We start from the raw sequence: 22,500 nt of genomic DNA on the forward strand, positions 1-22,500 counted from the left end.
ATAAGGATCTAAACAGACCTAAGTACAAACCTCGCCCAAGCACTATCAGTAATGAAACAGATGCCAATCAGTTTGAAGACATCGAAGAAGCAAGCTCATTTTGGAGGCAAGTGTGGAGTGAAGGAGGAACAGGAAACAGAAATGCTACCTGGCTTGAGGATGTAAGAGAGGCAATTAATAAATATGTCCCACCACCATCAAATGAGAATTTTGTCCTTGAATCAACTGAAGCAGTGAAAACTATCATGAAGAAAAGAAATTGGAGCGCTCCTGGGCCAGATAGAATCGCCAACTATTGGTGGAAGAAAGCACATGCGCTGCATGAGGGTGTGACCAAATCGTTCCAATCCATCGGCCAGAGTCCTTCTGAATACCCCATGTGGTTTGCCGAGGGAAAAACGACGTTGATCCCTAAGCCAGGAGAATTCTCAAGTAGCAACCAAAGACCAATTACCTGCTTGAACACTATGTATAAGTGGTTTACATCATGCTTATTAGGACCAATGGATCGTCACCTAAATGAATATGGCCTAATGGAGGGAGAACAGAGAGGCGCTAAATCAGGATGCAGTGGCACTGTTGATAACCTGCTCATTGATAGAATGGTCACACAAGACTGTCACAGAGGGAAACGTAACTTGAGCATGGCCTGGATTGATGTCAAGAAAGCTTTTGACTCTGTTGACCATGAATGGCTTGCTGAGATGATGATTCTACACAGATTCCCAACCTGGCTGTGCCGCACTATCGAGAGCCTGTGCAACAGCTGGAACACGAAAGTCGTCGCAAAGACGAAGCAGGGGATAGAGAAGTCTGAAGTGATACAATTCAGACGCGGCCTCCCTCAGGGAGATGCATTGTGCCCCAGGTTGTTCACCCTGTGTATGAATCCTGTGGCTTGGAAACTACGAGCTTCGGAGGGGTACAAGTTGTCCAAACCCTTAAGCACAAAGATAACGGATTTGCTGTATATTGACGACCTTAAGGCGTTTGCAGCGTCAGAGATCAAACTCAACAAGGTTCTGAAGTCAACCAAGAGTGCGATGCAAGATATAGGCTTAGAATGGAACCCAAAGAAATGCGCGACCGTCCATGTAAGGAGAGGCGTACAGGTGAAGGATGAAACCGGTGTACAGTTGGATGACGGAGCAGTACTGACAAATCTAAAGGAAGGAACTTATTACAAGTTCCTGGGAACATTAGAGAACCTAAAACAAGATGATAAGTTAGCTTTGAATGTTGCAGCCAAAGAATACCTACAACGCATGTCAGTCATCTGGTCAAGTCCACTGTCAGATCACAACCGCGTAGCTGCATCGAACCAATTTGCCCTTCCCATACTGGGGTATCTAATGTGGACCCAGAGCTGGCCAATAGCAGAGCTTAGGCAAATTGACAGAGAAGTTCGAAAAATCCTCGTTGAGAGCGGCGGCAAACACCCCCTAGGCTCGACAGCATTACTGTTTCTCCCGAGGGAAAAAGGGGGACGCGGGCTGAAATCAGTCGAGCAAGAATACAAACTCGTCAAGATAAAGGCTGCTCTGAAAGTCTACAAGAATCTGGACCCGACCATTGCAGTTGTGAGAAAGTTTGAAGAAAGAGCAGGTGAGGTGGGACACCATTCATTTTTAAAGGATAGCATGAAGTATGCAGCAGAGCTCGGTCTTGGCCTGGACCTTGAGCACCCGTCACCCTGCATCACCCAGGGAGGAGTAACAATCACAGACAAGAAGATCAAAGTTGCCTTGAAGGAAACTGTAGAAAAGCAGAATACACAGGCTGTGAGGGAAGAGAGGTGGCAAGGAAAGCTACACACAAGTAGGTGGGAGGATGTAAGTCTGAGTAAAGCAGGCTGCTTTGCTTGGCTTAAGGACTGGACGTTGTGTCCGTCTAACACCGTTGCAGGAGTGATCGAGCTCTACGAGCAACTATTTCCAACACGAATATATTACAGTCACAAGGTGCGAGCCCGACCAGCTACTGAAGTGGCATGTAGGCTATGCAGTAGATCAGCAGAAACAGTTCAGCATATTCTAGCTGGATGTCCCACCTTGGCCCAGAACAAGTACTTGGAAAGGCACAATAATGCCTTGAAGATCCTGTTCTTCGAGATCCTGAAGGACGCAAACCTTATTGACAAAGTCCCACCATGGTTCTCCCAAGTAAAACCCAAACCGGTATATGAAAACGACCAGTTTCAAGCCTACTGGGATGTCCCGCTGTATGCTGAGCACACCGAGGTGAGAGCAAACAGAATCGATGCCCGTTTTATCGACCACCAACAGGAGAAGGTGATAGCACTAGAGATGAGCTGTCCATGGATTGATAACCGAACAAGTAAGGAAGAGGAGAAGACAGCCAAGTATGCCCCCCTAAGATGGGAGATAAAGCGACAGTACCCTGGGTACGATGTGCAACAATACAACATCATTATTGACGTGCTAGGTGGATGGTCCACAGACATGGAGGAGGGAATGAGGAATTTACTCGGGTCAAGAGTGAGAACTAAAGGAGTCCTGCTAAAGATGCAGAAATCGGTCTTATCAAGCTCTCTTAATATTGCCCGCACTTTTAAAGTAATCACATAAACTTTACGAGCAATATAACACGAATTTCATTTCAGCAAAGGATATTATTGTAAAAAAAAAAAAATGTATTATTATTATTATTTTTTTTATTATTATTCTTTTTTTTTTTTTTTTTAATTTTAGCAATCACTTATTTTATATTTTCCCTTAGTTTAATAGATTTAAGTGGATAATACTTTTAAAAAGATATTTGTAAATAGGACTTGAACATGGTGTTTTTAAGGAGCTCCTGGGTTACGATTAACGCCCCAGGTAGCTTTAAGGTATTGACATTCAAAAGTTTCAAACTGTCATAATAATAATAATAATAATAATAATAATAATAATAATAATAATAATAATAATAATAATAATAATGATAATAATAATGATAATAATGAGGAGGAGGAGGAGGAGGAGGAGGAGGAGGAGGACTTCATTTAACGATGCAAACATATTTACTGGTGGCAGAGTACATCTAGTTTGCTTTCAATCCGATTGAAGCAACTTTTGTCACCGTGTCGCTGTTTTGGTCATTTATTCTTTTATTTTCTGTTTTGGTCGCAAGCCAATCTCTTTCTATGTTAGGGAGGCCCCATGAAGCCACCTTGTGATTAAGAATCTCACGGATGCTGTCTCAGTCCATGATGACTATAAATGGGCCTTTGCTGTGCTAAAATAACGGTATAATATCTGGAATGTTACTGTTTGAAATGTTTCTACAGATGCAATGAAGGAAAAGGCAACAAATTGAGAGACAGTTCTTTGTCAAAGAAGTATGCCAGGCTTCCTCGACGGAACAAGCTGGCTTTCATCATCTTTGCAGCTCACTGAGCTTAACTGAAGGGGATATACTCCACACTGATGAATACCAAGAAGATAACTAAGTCACTGCATGTAAAAAAAGAAAAATATGTTAATTGGCAAAACAATATCTCTGTAGGTTTATCACACTTTCTGGTAAGCTTTTTTGCCACCATCGCAAAATTACGACGTGGAATCGTTTCATAGAGGAAGTAAACACGAAAGGATGATTTCTGTTTTCTTTCTCTAAACTGATATGTGGTCCCAAGAGGTCATCATGATCGATTGTTAATATCCGCTTTAATATCTACGATCGCTGTTTCTTCAAAAGCGGTCCTCCCAACTTCAGTTTAATCAAGAATACTCCATACAGAGTCCTAACAGTGTTGCCACCCTTTTTTTAGACTTCGGACACTTGTTAGGGCAGATCGAAAACAAGGGAGCAAATTCTTGGCTAAATTAATGCGATACCGTATGATTTTGAGGAGCAGGACTCGATAAGTACAAAATAATCAGGAACTCTCTTACCTAACCATTGTTTCTGGAAAGCACTTCGATACGGACCACGCCCTTTTGTGAAATACCGGGGATTTTGTAGCGTAAAAACAGGACGGAATTCGTGATTTGTTAACCTCGAGATTAACTAAGGTCGTGTTCTATTGGGATCAACTGTTTCAACCGCAACCGATTTCGATTGAAGCGGTTGAGGTACTTTTCCAACCGTTTTCGGTTGAAATGCGGTAACTCCTGGGAATAGTTATTACCAGACTAATCAGCGTTGACAAGTTGAGGCCCGAAACCAACATGGCAAGAGCCCGCGGCCGACTTTAAATGGCCCGCGTACGTAAACGACAGCGGTTGCTGCCAAAGCTTTTTCAACCGTTTCAACCAAGTTTGATAGACTATGATGCCGGTTGAAAAAGTTGATCAACCTAACCAACCGAAAACGGTGTTTTCCCAATAGAACACGAAAAAACTCAACCAACCCAACCAACTAAAAACAGTTGATCCCAATAGAACACAACCTAAGTGATCAGAGCAAAACAACAGCAGTCTTCAAGGAATTAAAAAAGGACAAGAAGAAGACGAAAGATTAACAGTGAAGGAAAGGGCTGGATGTTGCAATGGTGTGCTTCACACCTCTGGTTTTCGGTACAAATGAAGGAATGAAAGCGGAATATCACATGCTTTTGAAAAATATCGCTGACAAACCACTTAGATTGTAATTATATTGCTTGTTTATCACAATATTTATTTAACATGAGGCGCGGTGGTAAAATGGACTGGCCTCTAGAATGCCAAATAACCTGCGATCTAGCAGACTTTTCTTAAGAGAGGGCGCAGGTTAGAAAACCTTAAACTTTTCAATCTCACGGCTCTGTTATCATGATAACAAAAGGATTATTATGCCATGACCACTGAGTGCCGTGATTACTGAAGACTTATTATGTTATTACCCTCTTACGACGGGTTGCAGTGAGTACTAAAGGCTTATTACATTAGTACGCTATTACGACTGAGTATACTTACACTTTTCATTTCCAGTGCTTCGTTGTAGTGAGTTCTAAAGGCTTATTACTGTACATTATTACGCCATTACGACTGAGCATACTTACACTTTTCATTTTCAATGCCTGGTTGTTGTTGTACTAAAGGATTATTACCTTATTACACTATTACAACAGAATATATTTTCACTTTTCATTCTCATGACTTGGTTATCGAGAGTACAAAATGCATATTACATTATTACGATATTACAATACAGTATCCATACACTTTCCCTTAATTTAGTGCGCTATGCTCGATAAGGCATATTTATACATTATTACGCCATTGCGACTGAGTATCCACATACTTTTCATTTGCATTGATCGGTTATCGTAGGCAATAAAAGCTTGTTACATTATTACGCTATGACGACGTTTTCAAGGTTCACTTACGCTAACTCTATCCACTTTCCATACCATTCGTTATCGCCAGTGAACAAGCTTTTAATGCTATTACAACGAATAAGTTACTCTCGCATTTTAAATTTTCAACACTCAGTTCCCGTGAGTGCTAAAGGCCAATTACTTTATTACGCTATTACGAGCACGTTACTACTAACAGCTCATATCCTCCATGATTACGAAAGGTATTACACCATTCTTATGACTGCAACCACAATGAAATCCAAGATTGCGTGTATTAAAGGCAATCAACATACTTTATTCTTGAGAGTAGCCCTTACGCTATTACGACGTAATAACCAAAAAAAACAAAAAGTTAAATCTATACTGGGCATGGTTTGAGGTGGACAGAAATAAAAATCAAAGGAGAAGTGTGGAGAAGCTTACAAAATGGGAGTTCTGTTGCCATCAGTTGCTTTCTGATCATATTGGGAAACAATGACTTCAGAATTCGTGTTTGATTTTTATCTAACTAGACCCTCCGTGAGGGTACACTGGGTTGCCTGTGGTACGTGCACCGTTCCAGACACTTTTTTTCAAGTTGGGCGGTCATTAAGAAGTCATACTAGACGAGGCCCTTTGGCTCAGAGGTCCTCACACGTTCGTACGACGAAACAGACCTGTCCTTGAGTAATATGTAGCTCTAACAGTGCACGATATTGTTTTGGTATTGTCTATCATTGTAGTGCCATGGTAGAAGTCTTGGGTAAATAGTCTGAGAAGACATGTGGTTACTAGCAAAGTACTGAACCCAGAAAGATTGAAGAAAATAAATGGGAAGTGAGAAACACTGGCTTCTGGGCTGACATGTTGATAAACTTCTTTTGACCACAAGTTTAACCGTGCCCTCTGAGCATCTGACAGCTTTGTAATACCGAAGTTCACTGAAGTTAAGCCCTCTTGGGCGGGATTAGTGTTTGGATGGGAGACCAAAATAATATACCCCTCTCAACACAGAAGCATCGGACCGAAAATACTATTAACGCTAACAAATGCGAACTCAGCAAGGTACAGATTTTGTTAGCTTGCTTTATGCAAAAACAAATATTGATGCAAAAGTAAATAAATATTGATCCACAGTTTTTAGAAAGAGCAGAAGGAAGTTTCCAGGACGATCGCTCGAGAATAACATATTTACGACATGAAAACAACATTTATTTTGAACCGTGAATATAGAATATAAAAAGTTACGATCAGCGACAAACATTTTGGGGGATTTTTGCAACGTTCAATTTTGTTATTGTACGTTTTGGCTGCACAAATAAATCGCAAAATTGGCTTAACTGCAGAATACCACGCCACTCGAACTATATTCCATGTAGCCGGCTACGCGGTACGCGGTACCCAGAAAAAGGAATGCACAATACTGTAGAATACCCCGCCACTTGGACTAATTTCCAAATGAACTAAATTTCAAAATGGCGCAGCAAAATCGAAAGTGACATCGCCGGAATTCAGCGGGCGCCGTGATGAAGTTACCGCGGCATGTTTACTCGCCAAACAGTGAAGTATCTGTGTCAAATGATGGCAAGATACCGGGTTTCTGTAAGTTTCTTTTTCTGTCAAGTGTTATAAAGTTTGACAATGAAATGAGCGAAGTCAAAACAAAGATCACAATCGCCCAAGTCTTGTTTATGCAAAGTCAAAATTTACTCTCCAAGACGCGTACGACGTTATTTATCACCAGGTAATTCCATCATTTTGGAAATAGAAGCTACTTTATTATTCAACTGCGTCACAATTCTTCACTGATTTTGGGGCTCATTTTGTTGAAACTCAAGCACGCTTCCAACAGGCCTGTGAACCCTTCCAGCTTACAGAGCAATACTAAAAAACTTCTTCCATATCACATTTCAACCTTAAGCTCGAAAATTCAATACACAACATGATATTATAATTCACAAAGGCAGAAAATACCACAGAATCCTTTTCCAGCGAAAAATTTATTGAAACAAACAACATATTTGCTCTTAGAGGCGAAAACCTCTTCCTATTTCATTGCGTGCGTGAAGACAAGAAACTCAATCGTGTCAAATTACCATGTACTTCAGGTAAATACAGCTCACTTTGATTTCGTCTCGACGGGCGACAGATTGTTGTCGAAGTCCAGTACTCGTCGCTTTTGAGATTCCTGCCTAGTTTATCCAACTGACTTTCCATTATTGAGCTCCATAAGGGTATATTTTGTTTAAGGATCCACTAAAACGCCCTTCGCGTTCCATGACTTTCGACGCCATTGCAGGTTAAATTAATGATGCTACTGTGTCCACCAGAGAAATCTACGCAGTTCCACTACCTTCTCGATCCTAAGAAAAAACGCGCAGAAGGCTCTATGCACAAAGACACCACTTACCAGGGGAGTGACAGGCAAGACTTTTACCGACACGAATAAAAAAATAAATAAAAAATAAGACCCTCCCTGAGGGCACACTGGGTTGCCTGTGGTACGTGCACCGTTCTAGACAATTTTTGCAAGTATTTAAGGGGTCACCCAGAAGTCATACCAGCAGAGGCCCTAGGCTCACAGGTTCTCACACGTTCGTACGACGAAAAAATCTGTCCTTGCGTAATATGTAGCTCTAACAATGCACGATATTGTTTTGGTATTGTCAATCATTGTAGTGCCATGGTAGAAGCCTTGGGTAAATAGCCTGAAAAGACATGTAGTTACTAGCAAATAACTGAACCCAGAAAGATTGAAGAAAATAAATGGGAAGTGAGAAACATTGGCTTCTGGGCTGACATGTTGATAAGCGTGCCCTCTGAGCATCTGACAGCTTTGTAATACTACAGGCAGAAAATATCACAGAATCCTTTTCCAGCGAAACATTTTATTGAAACAAACAACATAAGATGCACTAAAACGCCATTCGCGTTGCAATGACTTTCCATTGCTGGTTAACGAGAATAACAAATTCACGAGGCAAAATGTATATTTATATTTAATTAAGTTAGCACAACACAAAAACGCTAACCTCATTTTGACATGAAAATGCTTTACTATTGCCATAAAAACTATCCAGTTAAGCTCGCATATTATAAAACATGATGAATTCATAAAGGCCACCTTTCCAACGAACAATTTTTTGAAACAAACAACATATTTGCTATTAGAGGCGAAAACCTCTTCCTACTTCATTGCGTGCGTGAAGACAAGAAACTCAATCGTGTCAAATTACCATGTACTTCAGGTTCAAACCCTTTCCTGAAGAACATTTTCCTTGAATAACAAGAAAATGCTTTACTATCGCCATAAAAACTATCCAGCACACATATAATAAACCATGATGAATTCATAAAGGCCACCTTTTCCAGCGAACAATTTTTTGAAACAAACAACATATTTGCTATTATTGCGTGCGTGAAGAGAAAAAACTCAATCGTGTCAAATATGCGAAATATTACAACAAACTAAAATTTCAGGATCAAGCCGTTTCCATGAAGAACCGTTTCCTTGAATAATGAAGCACAAAATGGACGACAAGCTTTCTTTCAAATAATTCTTGGCTGTCACATTACCTGAAGACTGTGCAGAGTTGACACAGATCCACTTAAGGTGTTCGATTCGTTCTCTTGTCTTTGTTGAACCCATAAGTTACCAGAGAATTTTCCATTTGGTTTCAGTGTTCTACATAACAGCACACTTGGTAAATATTATTTTAGAAATGCAGCTCACTTTGATTTCTGCTCGACGGGCGACAGATTGTTGTCGAAGTCCATTACTCGTCGCTTTTGAGATTCCAGGTGTTGGTTTTCACCGCCTGCGTAGTTTATCCAACTGACTTGTTTAAGGATCCAGTAAAACGCCATTCGCGTTACATGACTTTCGATGCCATTGCAGGCTAAGTTAATTGTTCTACTGTGTCCACCAGAGGAATCTACGCAGTTCCACTACCCTCTCGATCCTAAGAAAATACGCGCAGAAGGCTCCGATGCACAAAGATACCACTTACCAGGGGAGTGACAGGCAAGACTTTTACCGACACGGAAGAAAAAAAAAATAACACCGAACAAATGCCCTCCATTTCTAGACTGGGTTTGCCATAGGGCAACCCAGTAAAAACTAAAAAAAAGAAAACAAACAAACAAAACGCAGACCTCGACTGGGTTTGCCATAGGCAACCCAGTAAAAAGAATGTATTATCATTGGCAGGCTACACCACATCATTTTCATAAGGGTCAACTATTGTATAAGCAGCTATGAATGTTTGCGGTAAGTAAAAACAAGGATTGTTTCCAAAACTTTTCAACCTTTCACAAAATCTGGAATGGATCATGAAACATGCTGTATTCAGTAGCATTTTGTAGATGCAAAAGAGCCTGGTGAAAATAATCGCAACCAATGTTTTCGGCTCCTTTAAACTTTTTACAAGGTTCAGGATAACTATTTTGCTAGGAAAGAAGAAATTGACCTCTTCAGCTTGTACGTTTTGTTTTTCCGATCTCAGACCATGGGATGTTACTCTAGAGAACAGTTTCTTTCAAATGTCGTCTTATGCACGTGCTTGAGGAGAATTCCCTCGAGAACATCACATGGTCTGCAACGGGAAAACGTGCAAGCTAAAAGAGGTCAATTCGATTCTTATCGTAAAGGAATGCTTCGCTGTTCAACTAGAACAAGGTGATGGCGAAAACATCTGGATATTTCTCAACTATGGAAACACAGCTATCGAGAGGTTTTAACCCTGTCTTTTACATTTAAGCACCCTTAGCTTTTAAATGTGTTACAAGTATACGTTATAGGTATTGAATAATAACCAATGGAATGATGAAATAATAATAAACTAAAAGTGCAGTTAAGTTTGCTTTAGGTGAACACAATAAAAATTTATTGTCACTCTCCACGGCAATGTCACAGCATGCTCCTTTGCTAATATGAATGGACCTGTGAACTTGGTAGAGCGACGAACAAATGTCTCTTTGCATTCATTTTTAACACACATAGCACAGTGACACCTTAAGTCTTTCCCTGAACATTATGGCCTGGTAACACATGCTGACTGCAACGCGTATCAATCCCGGCAGAACAAACCAAGAGAAGTCGTTGAATATTTCAACGTATTACGTTGCCATATGGATTTGAATTCAACTGAGCGAGTGACAAACTTGCATATTATGACCCCTAACGTTCTAGTCGGTGATATGCTTTTAACCTAACCACAACTAAAAAGGGAACAGCATGCGTGAGTAGGCTGAGCCTGGAGACATTATCTTAAAACCCTGTTCCATCAGTATAAATAACATTATAGTCAGATATTAATACCGGTAATTATTATGATCGGTACTGTTCTTAATAAATTCATTTGCAAAACCTCCATACAGAATCTCAAATTCTTTTTACATTAAAAAAACCAAAAGAGAAGTTGCCTTACCTCATTTTCATCGAAGACAATAATTATACTTTGAAAAAACAAATTTTCTGCAAATCCACACTCATGGTTTCTGGGAGGAGAAGTCACAGAGCAGGTACAAAGATGGATGTCAGCTGTGTAGTACTTGTTTTCTATTTGCCATAGGTATGCATTTAAGCAGTCTGAAATGTGCTTTGGCTCTGGTCTTTTATTGTTGAACATTTCTAGGTGGAAATTGTAATAGTTTTCAGAATTGGTTGCACTATTATAAAATTAAGCCTTGAAGTGTTGAAACCTGATGAACTTAGTGTCTGGCTCCAAATGCAGTTTCACGTCTTTTTTATGTAAATACTACCTTCTACTATCCAGCTTTTTTTTCCCTTAAAATTAACCATTAAAAGGGGGGGGGGGGGAGGGGGGTCCACCATACCTGATTACTTTTCAGAAATAAAAAATGGGGGTCACCTAGTTCGTTTTTAAGATATAACCAACTAAAGACAAAATAAAGGGTGTTTTTTCAGTACTTGCCTGTTGCTACGGTGGCATATTACATCTCAATAATGACTGTATCTTGTTCAGCAATTATTTGTGTTTCATTTGGTACCACAATATTGCAACTACATGATACAATGTTGTGGCGCCGATCGACCCTTATTAGAGCATTACTTGTTTACCTTGTTTTACAGCTACCTCAAGGATGGTGCCACCTATTGTTACTGTGCACTTGTTTACATTGCCCGCCTTTGTTGTTGTTGTTATCCGGGAATTTGGAGCACCTACTACCATATTATAGGCAAGTACTGTTGAGTTATTTTTGCATTTTTAGAGAAAAATTACTGTCAATAATTTTTCTCTAGAATGCAAAAATAACTCACCAATACTTGCCCATAATATGGTATTTATTAATTATAATTACTTTCGACATTCAATTGAAAACCGCTCTTAGACTAATGCTAAACCAAAGTAAAACCGCTCTAAGTACCACGCAAAGAAACTGCATTCCCTCTTGAATTTAGAGGTAGCTCCACACTTCATAGAAAAGCGCTCAAAATGAACGTATTCTGCTGTTTTTCCAGATTGAAATCCATTAAATTTCACAGGATAATCCTCCTTGAGGATCTTCGAAGTGTTTTTTATTTCCCAGACAATTGTTGTAACAACCTTTTTTCAACCTTCCATAAGTGGACACCTCCTGTAAGTGGACAGTTACCCTCAGTTCCAAGGGTGTCTGCTTACAGGAGGTTAAATTGTACATGTAATCAAATTTAATAAGGAAAACCAAATGTCGTATATTATTCCAAGACAACCACACATGTCAGGTTCTGGGATCAATACTTTCAGTGCAATAATTATTTATTTTTTTTATGAGAAAAACTAACGCGGAGAGATTTCGACGTTTCGATGACATCCTGTCATCATTATCAAGAAAATGAAGAATAAAATTTTTGAAGAAAATTTACATAAGTAAGTAGTCAAAAAACTAAACCAAAAACAATAGTCTATTGTTCTAAGCCAGTGAATCATCCAGTGACCTCACACAAAGGAAAACCCAAAGTCAAGTAAAAACTTTAGCACGTATTGAGTCTGATTGGATGTTAAGGCTTGGTCTGTACTTTTTGATCAGGAGCATCTCGTATACCAGACAGTCCATCTTTCCTTGGCATTTCCTCAGAACTGCAAAATTCTTGGCTAAGTCAAGAGATTGACTCTTGACTTAGCCAAGCCTCTTGACTTAGCCAAGAATTTTGCAGTTCTGAGGAAATGCCAAGGAAAGATGGACTGTCTGGTATACGAGATGCTCCTGATCAAAAAGTACAGACCAAGCCTTAACATCCAATCAGACTCAATACGTGCTAAAGTTTTTACTTGACTTTGGGTTTTCCTTTGTGTGAGGTCACTGGATGATTCACTGGCTTAGAACAATAGACTATTGTTTTTGGTTTAGTTTTTTGACTACTTACTTTTGTAAATTTTCTTCAAAAATTTTATTCTTCATTTTCTTGATAATGATGACAGGATGTCATCGAAACGTCGAAATCTCTCCGCGTTAGTTTTTCTCATAAATTTAATAACAAAAGTCAATCTTATACATAATTATTATTGTTAAAAAATTAAGCTCTTACCACCAAGCATGAGGCAAGCATTTGATTTTTTTTTGCACAAGCAGCTGCCACTGTAATGTTCATATAAACTGAAAGTTATTGATACTGGATGTTTGCTAGGAACTATGGGATAGATGGAACAGAACGATAATGGCGTCCACCTATGCTGTAACACGTCTTCTTGCAACTGTTTATTAAATCGTTGTTAATCATTTGCATCCTGTTTTGAAATCCATTCAAAACATCACAAATGGCGACGAGGATGGGATGCAAGTCATCGAAAACGGAAATCTTTGCGTTTAAAGTGTTAAATCAACCGGAACCGGTTTTCAATGCCTGCAGATCATCAACCACTTCGCCTTCGCAGCCTTCAGCAGCCTCTGCAATGGCAGTTAACCTGCCGACCTTTCCTGAGTTTGATCTTCAACCAAGAGATACAGTACCCGTTCGCTTTGAGTATGTCAAGTGTTTGGACAACATGTTTACAGCAATGAACATTACCCGAGCATCTAAAAAGAAAGCCATGTTGTTGCATTACGTGGGAGAAGAAACCTGTGATGTGTTTGAGACCCTTACTGTTCCAGAACCACCGGAAGGAAGTGATGAATACAAGACTGCTGTAAAGGCTCTTGCTGACCATTTCGAGCCTCAAAAGTGTGTGGATTATCCCGTCTATGTCTTTAGTCAGAAAACGCAAAAGTCTGGCGAAAACATTATCGAGTTTTACACACGTCTCCAGCTGTTAGCACACAAGTGTCAATTCGCCGATCCCGAACTGGAAATGAAGTGGCAGATTATTCAAGGAACCTCATCGCTTCACCTGAGACGTAAAGCAATCGAACAGAGCCTCAATCTTGAGAACGTGTTGAAAGTAGCTCGCGCCATGGAAACCGCCGACGAACAGACCAGTGAGATGGAGAAACAGCAATCCAATGTACTGGGCTATGGTAGAAATAAAGCAACCGACGTTCAGGAGAAAGAGTATTCTCGTGGTCTACCAAAGTCTGGATTGCGTAGCAATAGGTGTGGTTTATGTGTTGGAAATCACACGGTTACCAGAAATTCCTCTTTCTTTAAAACTCTGGACCAGTCAGTCATCAACCATGATGATGATCAGTCCCGTGACAGTGGTCTACGCTCTCCGGCTGACATCAAACACCAACAAGAGCTGCCTGCTGCACGCACACATGCTCATGCTTCTGACCCGTCTGCATCAAAACCTGTGAGCTCCCCTTGCATGCAAGGAACTTGCCCTGTTCAAGGTAAAAAGTGTTTGAACTGTGGCAAAATGAACCATTTCTCCAAAGTTTGTCATGGCAAACCCAATAATTGGTCCAAATCTTCGCACCCAAAGAAAAAGTCAAGAGGCAAATACCATGTCAGGTCTGCAGATGTTGGAAGAGTCTCCGAGTAGTGAAATTTCATCTCTAGCCGGTGTTGATAGTGACAACAGTGAAGAGTATACTTTAACATTGGTGCACAGGGACACGAAGCTGGCAAGCCTATCTTTCAGGTCACCATCATGAACACACCAATCCGCATTATGGCAGATTCAGGAGCAACCGTGAATATCTTAAGCAAGAGAGACTTTGATGGCCTTAAATCAAAGCCACAACTGGTTGAAACAAGTGCCAAAGTGTATCCATACATGTCTGATAAGCCACTAACCCTTTGTGGAAAGTTCCGAGCTACTGTCACCAGTGGTAGCTGTTTATCCGTGGAAACATTCTATGTCGCAAAGGGTTCATCAAGCTCCATACTTAGCTGGACAACCTCACAAGCATTAAATCTTATTAAAGCTGTCAGTACAGTCGAACCTCCTGTTAGCCTGCCACCTGATGCCCCAGATTTTCTCAAGGAATTTCCTAATCTAACCAGTGGAATGGGCAAGTACAAACTTAAGGTGAACCAGCACGCATACATGTAGATGAATCTGTCAAACCCGTGGCTCAGCCACATCACCGAGTCCCTTTCCATGTAAGAAAGCAGGTGGAGGGAAAACTCAAACAGCTCGAAAATGATGACATCATTGAACGTGTAGAAGGCCCCACCCCTTGGGTATCGCCAATTGTTGTCTTGCCCAAGCTGAATAGACTGAACGAGATTAGAATTTGTGTGGACATGCGTTCATTTAACAAAGCTATCATCAGGGAGTGACACATCATATCCACCATCGATGACGTAGTGTCAGACCTGAACGGTTGTTAAGTGTTTAGTAAGATGGACTTAAATCAAGGGTACCACCAGTGCATCCCGACTCAAGAGCACTGAGAACGTTTTCTACACACGTTGGACTGTTCCAATTCAAACGTCTCAATTTTGGTCTCTCGTGCGCAGCAGAAATCTTCCAAAAGAAGGTGGGTGATGCAATCCATGGCATACCCTGCGTCAAGAACATCAGTGATGACATCTATGTTGGGGGCGCAGACCAAGACACTCATGACCGACATCTGAGACAAGTGTTCCGTCAACTCCAGGAGAGTGGTCTGACAATAAACTTACCTAAGTGTCAGTTTCGAGTTCCCACTATGCTCTTCTTTGACCATGTTTTCTCTCAAAAGGGCATGTCACCTGACCCTAAAAAGGTTGAAGCTCTTGAAAATGTTGTGCCACCAACCAATGTATCTGAAGTACGAAGCCTCCTTAGCTCTGCCGCATTCTGCTCTAGGTTCATCAAGAATTTTGCACTTATCACCAGGCCTCTTCGACAGCTGACCTGTAATGGTGTGAAGTGGCAGTGGACTGAGGAAGAACAGTCATCATTTGAACACTTAAAAGCGGCACTATGTACCAAGACTACCCTTGGATACTTTGATCCAAAGAAACCTACTTCCATCTTTGTCGATGGTTGTCCCATTGGTTTAGGTGCTGTCCTGACCCAGAAAGATGTTTCGACTAATGAAGTGACACCTTTGCATTATGCCAGTTCTCCACTGACACCAACTCAAGCTAGATATCCACAGTTTGATCGTGAAGCTTTGTCAGTTTACTGGGCTGTAAAGCTCTTTCACTTTTTTATCTATGGAGGGGAATTTAAAGTAATCACAGACCATCAACCTCTGGTTTCCTTGTTTAACAACCCCACCTCTAAACCGTCCGCCAGGATAGAACGTTGGCTCATGGAGCTACAGCAGTACCAATTCACAGTAGAATATCGCCCTGGTGCCTCAAACCCAGCAGATTATGCTTCGAGACACCCAGTAGGAGACTTGCAATCTCACAATTATGAAATCAAGTCTGAAGACCACATCTCTTTTATTATAAGAAATGCAGTACCAAAAGCTGTTAAACACTGTCTGAGGTAGAATCTGCAACCGCAACGGATCTGGTTGCTAGCACAAGGCACCACCTGGTGTATCATTATCTGAGCTATCCCGCTATGAGCAAGTCAAGGAGCAGTTAACCTGCACTGACACTGTCCTGTTAAAATCGGATCGTTTAGTAGTTCCTGGTGCACTACAAGAACGAATTGTTGACATTGCCCATGAAGGTCACTTGGGCATAGTTAAAACTAAGGCTCTCCTGCGAGAAAAGGTGTGGTTCCCATGCATAGACAAAATTGTTGAAACAAAGGTCAAGGCCTGTTTACCGTGCCAAGTTGTAACCCCAAGTATCAACTCTTCCTGACAGCCCTTTTGATGAAGTAAGCATTGCCTTTGCACATGTTGAGGGTGAAACCCTACTTCTACGGGTTGATGATTATTCAAGGTTCCCCTTCGTAGAACCAGTGTCGTCAACGTCCGCTAGTGCTGTCATACTGTACCTAAGTTAGATCAGCTATTTGGTACATTCGGAACTCCTAAGATTGTTAGATCAGACAATGGTCCACCTTTCAGCGGAGAAGAGTTTGCCACGTTTGCTCAGGCGCTTGGTAACCCCATTATGGCCTAGGGCCAACGGTGAGGTGGACAGATTCGTGAAAACAACGAAGAAGTGTCTTAAAGGCGCTAAAGTGGAAGAAAGAAACTGCAAGCGATTCTGAGGAACTATCGCACCTCTCCTCATCAAACCACTGGTGTGGCCCCAGCAGTATTGTTACTGAAACGTCCTGTGTGTAACAAGCTACCACAGACCAACTTCGTTGACCCTGTGTTGGAGATCGTCCACAGGAGCGATTTTTCGCAGAAATCCAAGTTCAAGGCGCATGCCGACAGCAAGGTCTATGTAAAACCCAGCACTATTTCATCTGGAGAAACCGTACTCGTGAAAAGACCATTTACTGCGCTAAAGGTGCAACTGTTTACGACCCTACCCCTTTGACTGTAGTGGATAAGAAAGGCTGCATGATTACCGCTCAAAACGAGAATCACACGGTTACCAGAAATTCCTCTTTCTTTAAAACTCTGGACCAGTCAGTCATCAACCATGATGATGATCAGTCCTGTGACAGTGGTCTCAGCTCTCCCGCTGACATCAAACACCAACAAGAGCTGCCTGCTGCACGCACACATGCTCATGCTTCTGACCCGTCTGCATCAAAACCTGTGAGTTCCCCTAGCATGCAAGCTAATCCTACAAGTTCATTTAGCCCTATCCCAGAGAGCGAAGCTAGTGCGTCTCACCCGGTTGGTCAACCACCATTGCGTAGATCTTCCAGGAAAGGAGTAGATCTTCGAGGAAACGTTACTGTTGTTTTACTGCAAGTAAATGTTTGTGCTGACAAAAACTGTGAAAAAATTGAGTTTCTTTGTCTAAGTGTGCAGTATAAAAAATACATGGTTACCCCCTATTTTCATTTCACCTTGCGAAAAAAAATTTTCTTTTTAGGTGGCACTGTCCTTAACTGAGAAGAGTTAAAAGCTTTGAATATCAAAAGCGGCATTTATTGTGTCTCTTCAGATGGCCGGCAAGAAACACCGTTGCCTTTAAAGTCACGATGTTATGTGCAGTATGATATGCACGATGCAAAACAAGGGAATCACCTTAACACATCTTTTTACACTCTTACGGGCAAGCTATGGGACATACATGTCTTATGACAGGTAGCTCTGAAGCTTGATATATGAGTAGCTGTACTGTACTATGATATGAAAGAGTAGAAATATAGGGATTTGTATGGAGAAAACCATTTTTCTCAAAATTCAAAAAAATATTCAGTCTCGCTTGGCAACCCAGCCTTACCATTGGTCACCATTGACCAATCATGGGTTGCTAAGCGATCTTCCAACGGTTTTGGTAATGTAGCGAATATTAAAAGCCTCATTTGATGTCTGTCAAAGCAAATGTTTGCAGAGTTTGGCGGCCCTTAATTCTTTCTCAGTGTACAAGTGGCTCAAATGAAGAAGATGAATGGGTAGTGAATGTATTGTCTGTGATCTATGTGGGATTTCAAGGTGATCGAAGCCTTGGGAGTGCATTTATGACCCTTTTCCTTCAGTGACTCCATTCGGTAGCCTTGTCTCTGTGCCCAAGCTTGGGAAAGAATACATAGAGGGAAAAGAAGAGGAATCACTAACCACCTAAATTGTTCTTAATCAACCCAGAAACCATACCAGAAACAAGACACACAAGCCTGAAGCAAGGTAAGCTATTTTTTATTTTAAATCGTAAATATTTTTTGGAATTCCCAATACAAATCCTTATATTTCTACTCTTGCATAATAAAGTACAGCACAGATACTCATATATCAAACTTAAGCTACCTGTGGTCTTAGTAAAAGTAAGTAGTGATTTTGAAAGCAATTTGGAATAAATTACTACAAGTAATTTTTGTAAGACCTTTAAATGCTCATTAATTTATTTCAAGTTGCTAGAAAAAATCATTTGATAACATAATTAGTAATACAAAACTTTGAGATGCAAGCAATAATCACGATACTCGCATCTGATTGGTTATTTGTGACGTTAATTCTTTGATCAAAGACCAAACAGAATGTTTGGCTTGTTGCCTCGTTGTGCATTGAATTACAAGTTAAATATCTTCTTAATTTTGTTATCTGATCGTGAAAACTGCATTTCTTAGCCAATGAAAATGGAAAAATATTTCTATAACTGAATTAAGTCTTTCATGTACTTGACTTGGGATTAGGGAATAACCCGCCTTCGGAGAATTCATCCAAAGCAACAAATGTTACCTCTGATAATGTCATCTGAAGATAGGAACGAGCTACAGTTCACAAGCAAAACGCCACCGACACTTTTTTCCATGTCCTTACTTTTAGAGCTTGACAGGAACTTGGTTACATTGTACACAATCTCGTACCCAGAGTCCTCGGGCTTCTTGGTCAGCGGATGACACCAGGGGGGTAGGTACGTTATGCGTTATGTATTTGCGTTATGCGACTATGCGACTAAGTAAGCTAAGCACGTCTTATGTGCACGGTACAATATATGTCCCCGTACATAACGTATCCACCCTGGCTGGTACGCAGGGATTAAAACCCGCTGACCAAAAAGCCCGAGGACTCTGGGTAACTGAGACTTTTTGTACAGTTGTTATGGTGATTCCTGGCTCCATTGCATGGTCCATTGGATGTGCATTTAGGTAAACGCTTCCGATGCTGCTGTGAACCAAGAAACACGGTGACCGGACGTGCCCTTTTTGTAGGATGTTTGCCCTGACAGATATTCAGCCAGGATCCACAGATATCGGAGAAATTCTTGTAAAGGTAAGAATAATCGTGTAACCACATTGAAATTGCGAAACCGTTTTACCACGTACGACTTGCGTTCACTTGTGATTTGATGCAAATGAGAACGACTTTTCAAATCTCTTCGTATTCCTTAAACAATTGCTTGTGAAAACGTTTTTATTTCTAAAGTCGTTCTCCTGACTCAAAAGAAACGAATTGGAAGGACCGTCAGTACGTTCAGTTGCGCCGCTTCTTCCACGAAGGGCAATGGCCCAAACCTCGATTTGACTAAGTGTGCTTCTCCAAATTAATATCGGAAATTTGGCTTTTCGATGTCGCTATCGGCCATAAAAAAATGACTAATAATTAAAGATTCAAGCGCTACACGACTTTTAATAAATACCTTCTTGGAAACCAAACTTAAAGGTGAAACGCATCACGTCCGTTGATTTACTTGCCAATTCTTTAACGTAGTGTTTGAAAAACAACTATCTGTGCCGGTTTAATACACCGTGATGAAACACATTTAGCTGGGACATTCCATTTATAATCCAACCCCCCCCCTATGGATGAGGTCCATCAGAATTCCACCGGTAGGAATCTTTTTCAAAGGCACCGACAAAAAAGTGAAGGAGTAGGAAAGGTTTTTTCAAAGGGTTCCGACAAAAATCCGACCAGTAGGAATCTAATCATCCATAGGGGGGGTTCGGATTATAAATGGAATGTCCCACTACATTTCGGTCGTTTACGGTGCGGCTGCATCCCAACATTGACCTTTACACGTATATTGATCAGACAGCGCGCGGCAAAACAACGGCGTATTAATTAAGGACGCTCGAAATAGTTTCTCCGTTTTTGAAACAAATTAAGATATTTTGTCCTTAGATACAGTTAGGGTAATCATATCAAGACGAAATTTGGCGAGGGTATTAAGGTCCCACGGACGGATTTTCCGAGCGTTGCTAGGGAAGTGAAATGTTACTTCCGGTGACTGAGATCATCATATTGTGAGCTGACCAGAAAACCCACCCACAAGCAAAAATCACCGCACAAACTGGTGTTTCCACCCAAGGTTTTTCCTCGCCCTTTCTCGCGCTCATTCTCAGATCAACTGCGCATGCGCAAACGAACTGACTTCCGGTTTGACAAAAAACCTAAATTTCCGGCGGTCTTTAACTTGAATCAATTTTTTTTCATATGGCACATTTCACCTCCAAATACAGAATATAGGTAAGCATTGATTTTTTCAAATCATCTTTTTTGAAACTTTTATGGATATTTCAGTATCGTTTATCTCTCTAAAAAGAACACTTTTCAAAATAAAAAGAAAACCACGCTTGGCTGGATTCAAAAACAAATACAAATTAATTATGAAACCACTGATGAAATACCCAAATTGTGTAGCACGTAGACAAATTTAGAGTTTTCTTTTATTGGTCACGTGACCATGGGCGTGGCTTGATGACGTCATATTTAGGGTCATTGGTTTACAAAAGTTAGAAACTGACCAAAATAATGCCAAATTTCTCTCAAATTAGTTAACTATTACATCCTTAGCAACTCACCCCAAAAAATACGTCAGTAGGCCCTTAAGTACCCGTCATAGATTTCTCACATCACTCTTTCCCCCAAATAACGTTTACTTACCATGGCAATGATATAAGGCATTTCTTGATATATTGTATTTTTTGAAAAAACGGGACGATGAAATCTTCCCATTCAGCGTTACCAGATAATGTTAGAAATAACTCTAAAATATTAAAATTCAACAAAATCTGTAGGTCATTTTTTCAGAAAAATCAGTTTTTTTGAAATGTGTGCCTAATTTTTTTTTCACCTACAGAATTTTTTTTAAATTTGAAAGACAAACGTTTTAAATTAATCTAAGGTAACATGCAAAAAATGAAAATAAGTCACCGCCCAGAAGCAGAGATTTAAACGAATAAAGTTGCAAAATCAGGAAAAATGAGGGGGATACAAGATCGGCATTTACGCATGCGTCACTCGCTCATTTGAGTGCACACGCGAGTGGAGCTACAGGCAAACACAAAGGGATTTAAGTGACCATTAAACTGTGTGTGTACATACAATTTTCGTAGTTTTCGTGAATAGGGGATGTCTATTATTTTATATTCCATATATATAGGAATTAGAAGAAAGGTGAGCAAAATTAGCGGTATTTGTTTATTTCTGGTGACCCATTTTGAATCATGAGCTGACGTGAGCAGCTTTTAGAATTGCGCATGTGTGGTTTACGCGCACGCGCTCAGCTGAAAACCCTTTTGAGCCTCCTTAAACCGTTTTGGCTGCACAGTTTTAATATTGAAGGGCTTTTAACATTGCACAACATACAGTACTTGCAAGGTTTCGGAAAATGGTGTCAAATTCGTGATATTTGACAATCTAAAATGGACTACCAAAGTTAACAGCTTGTGTGAACTGCTACTCGACTGAAATAAGCAATGATGCCTGTCACTCCTGCAAAGCAATCGTGACGTGTTCCCACATGCAAACAATGGAGCATGAAGCTGTGGCTACATAAGCGATTTTTTGCTCGCACTGGTGATGTGATTTTTTCAAACTTTGTCGTGTTGCCAGCACAAGATAAAAATGACACATGTAGCCACCCTTGAACTGGCGACGCAACAGGTGAAAAAATCGCAAGAAAAAAGTCACCAGAGTTGAAACTTTCACGACATAATCGCAGAGATACTTGCTCGTGTAGCCACCCTGCAAATTTTTGCCCATGCTTGGGACGCGGCTAAAGAGTATTTTAGCCAATGAAATTAAAAAACGAAGAATGTCTGTTTATAGTGCCCAGCTCTCTTGAAGTATGTGATTTGCATGGCCTTCGATTTGTTGCCAAATTTGTCACAAGTGTAGCCACCTTGGCGCGCAGGCAACGCAACAAAATCTGAAATCGCGTCACCGACGCGAGACAAATCGCTCCTGTAGCCGCGGCTTAATGGTTGTTGTACAACGAGACAAAAACAAAATAGGAATTAAAAGAAGTAAAATGCTTGCACACATCCTGAATACCTTTTAGTTATCAGGTACAATGTATTTCTGACAAGATTGCATTGGCCCTGAATCATTCCCTTGCGAAACTTTTACAAACATTATTCAGTCGCTTGCAGTGGACATTTTTTACA

The 22,500-nt window shown here is 40.6% G+C and overlaps 2 protein-coding genes across 6 annotated transcripts in view; one reads left to right on the top strand and one right to left on the bottom strand.

Annotated features, from left to right (window-relative positions):
* LOC137992637 (alpha- and gamma-adaptin-binding protein p34-like) overlaps positions 1-19,070 on the bottom strand; it is a 76,517-nt gene extending 57,447 nt beyond the window's left edge. For 3 of the 5 annotated variants that reach the window (XM_068838089.1, XM_068838087.1, XM_068838088.1), the window contains exons 1-2: positions 18,851-19,070; positions 10,696-10,898 (exon numbers count right to left, since the gene is read on the bottom strand). In XM_068838089.1, the coding sequence (XP_068694190.1) occupies positions 10,696-10,898; positions 18,851-18,923 (276 nt within the window). In that variant the 5' untranslated portion in view covers positions 18,924-19,070. The remainder of the gene's footprint in view (positions 1-10,695; positions 10,899-18,850) is intronic. The other 2 variants (XM_068838086.1, XM_068838091.1) reach the window with 2 other exon arrangements.
* A 114-nt stretch (positions 19,071-19,184) lies between these two features.
* The window catches only part of LOC137992642 (IQ domain-containing protein H-like), a 79,613-nt gene continuing 76,297 nt past the window's right edge, over positions 19,185-22,500 (top strand). Inside the window, exon 1 of the mRNA XM_068838101.1 lies at positions 19,185-19,384. Within this exon, the coding sequence (XP_068694202.1) occupies positions 19,325-19,384 (60 nt within the window). The 5' untranslated portion in view covers positions 19,185-19,324. The remainder of the gene's footprint in view (positions 19,385-22,500) is intronic.

The sequence above is a fragment of the Montipora foliosa genome, chromosome 2, assembly GCF_036669935.1.
Source record: "Montipora foliosa isolate CH-2021 chromosome 2, ASM3666993v2, whole genome shotgun sequence".
NCBI classification, from domain to species: domain Eukaryota; kingdom Metazoa; phylum Cnidaria; class Anthozoa; order Scleractinia; family Acroporidae; genus Montipora; species Montipora foliosa.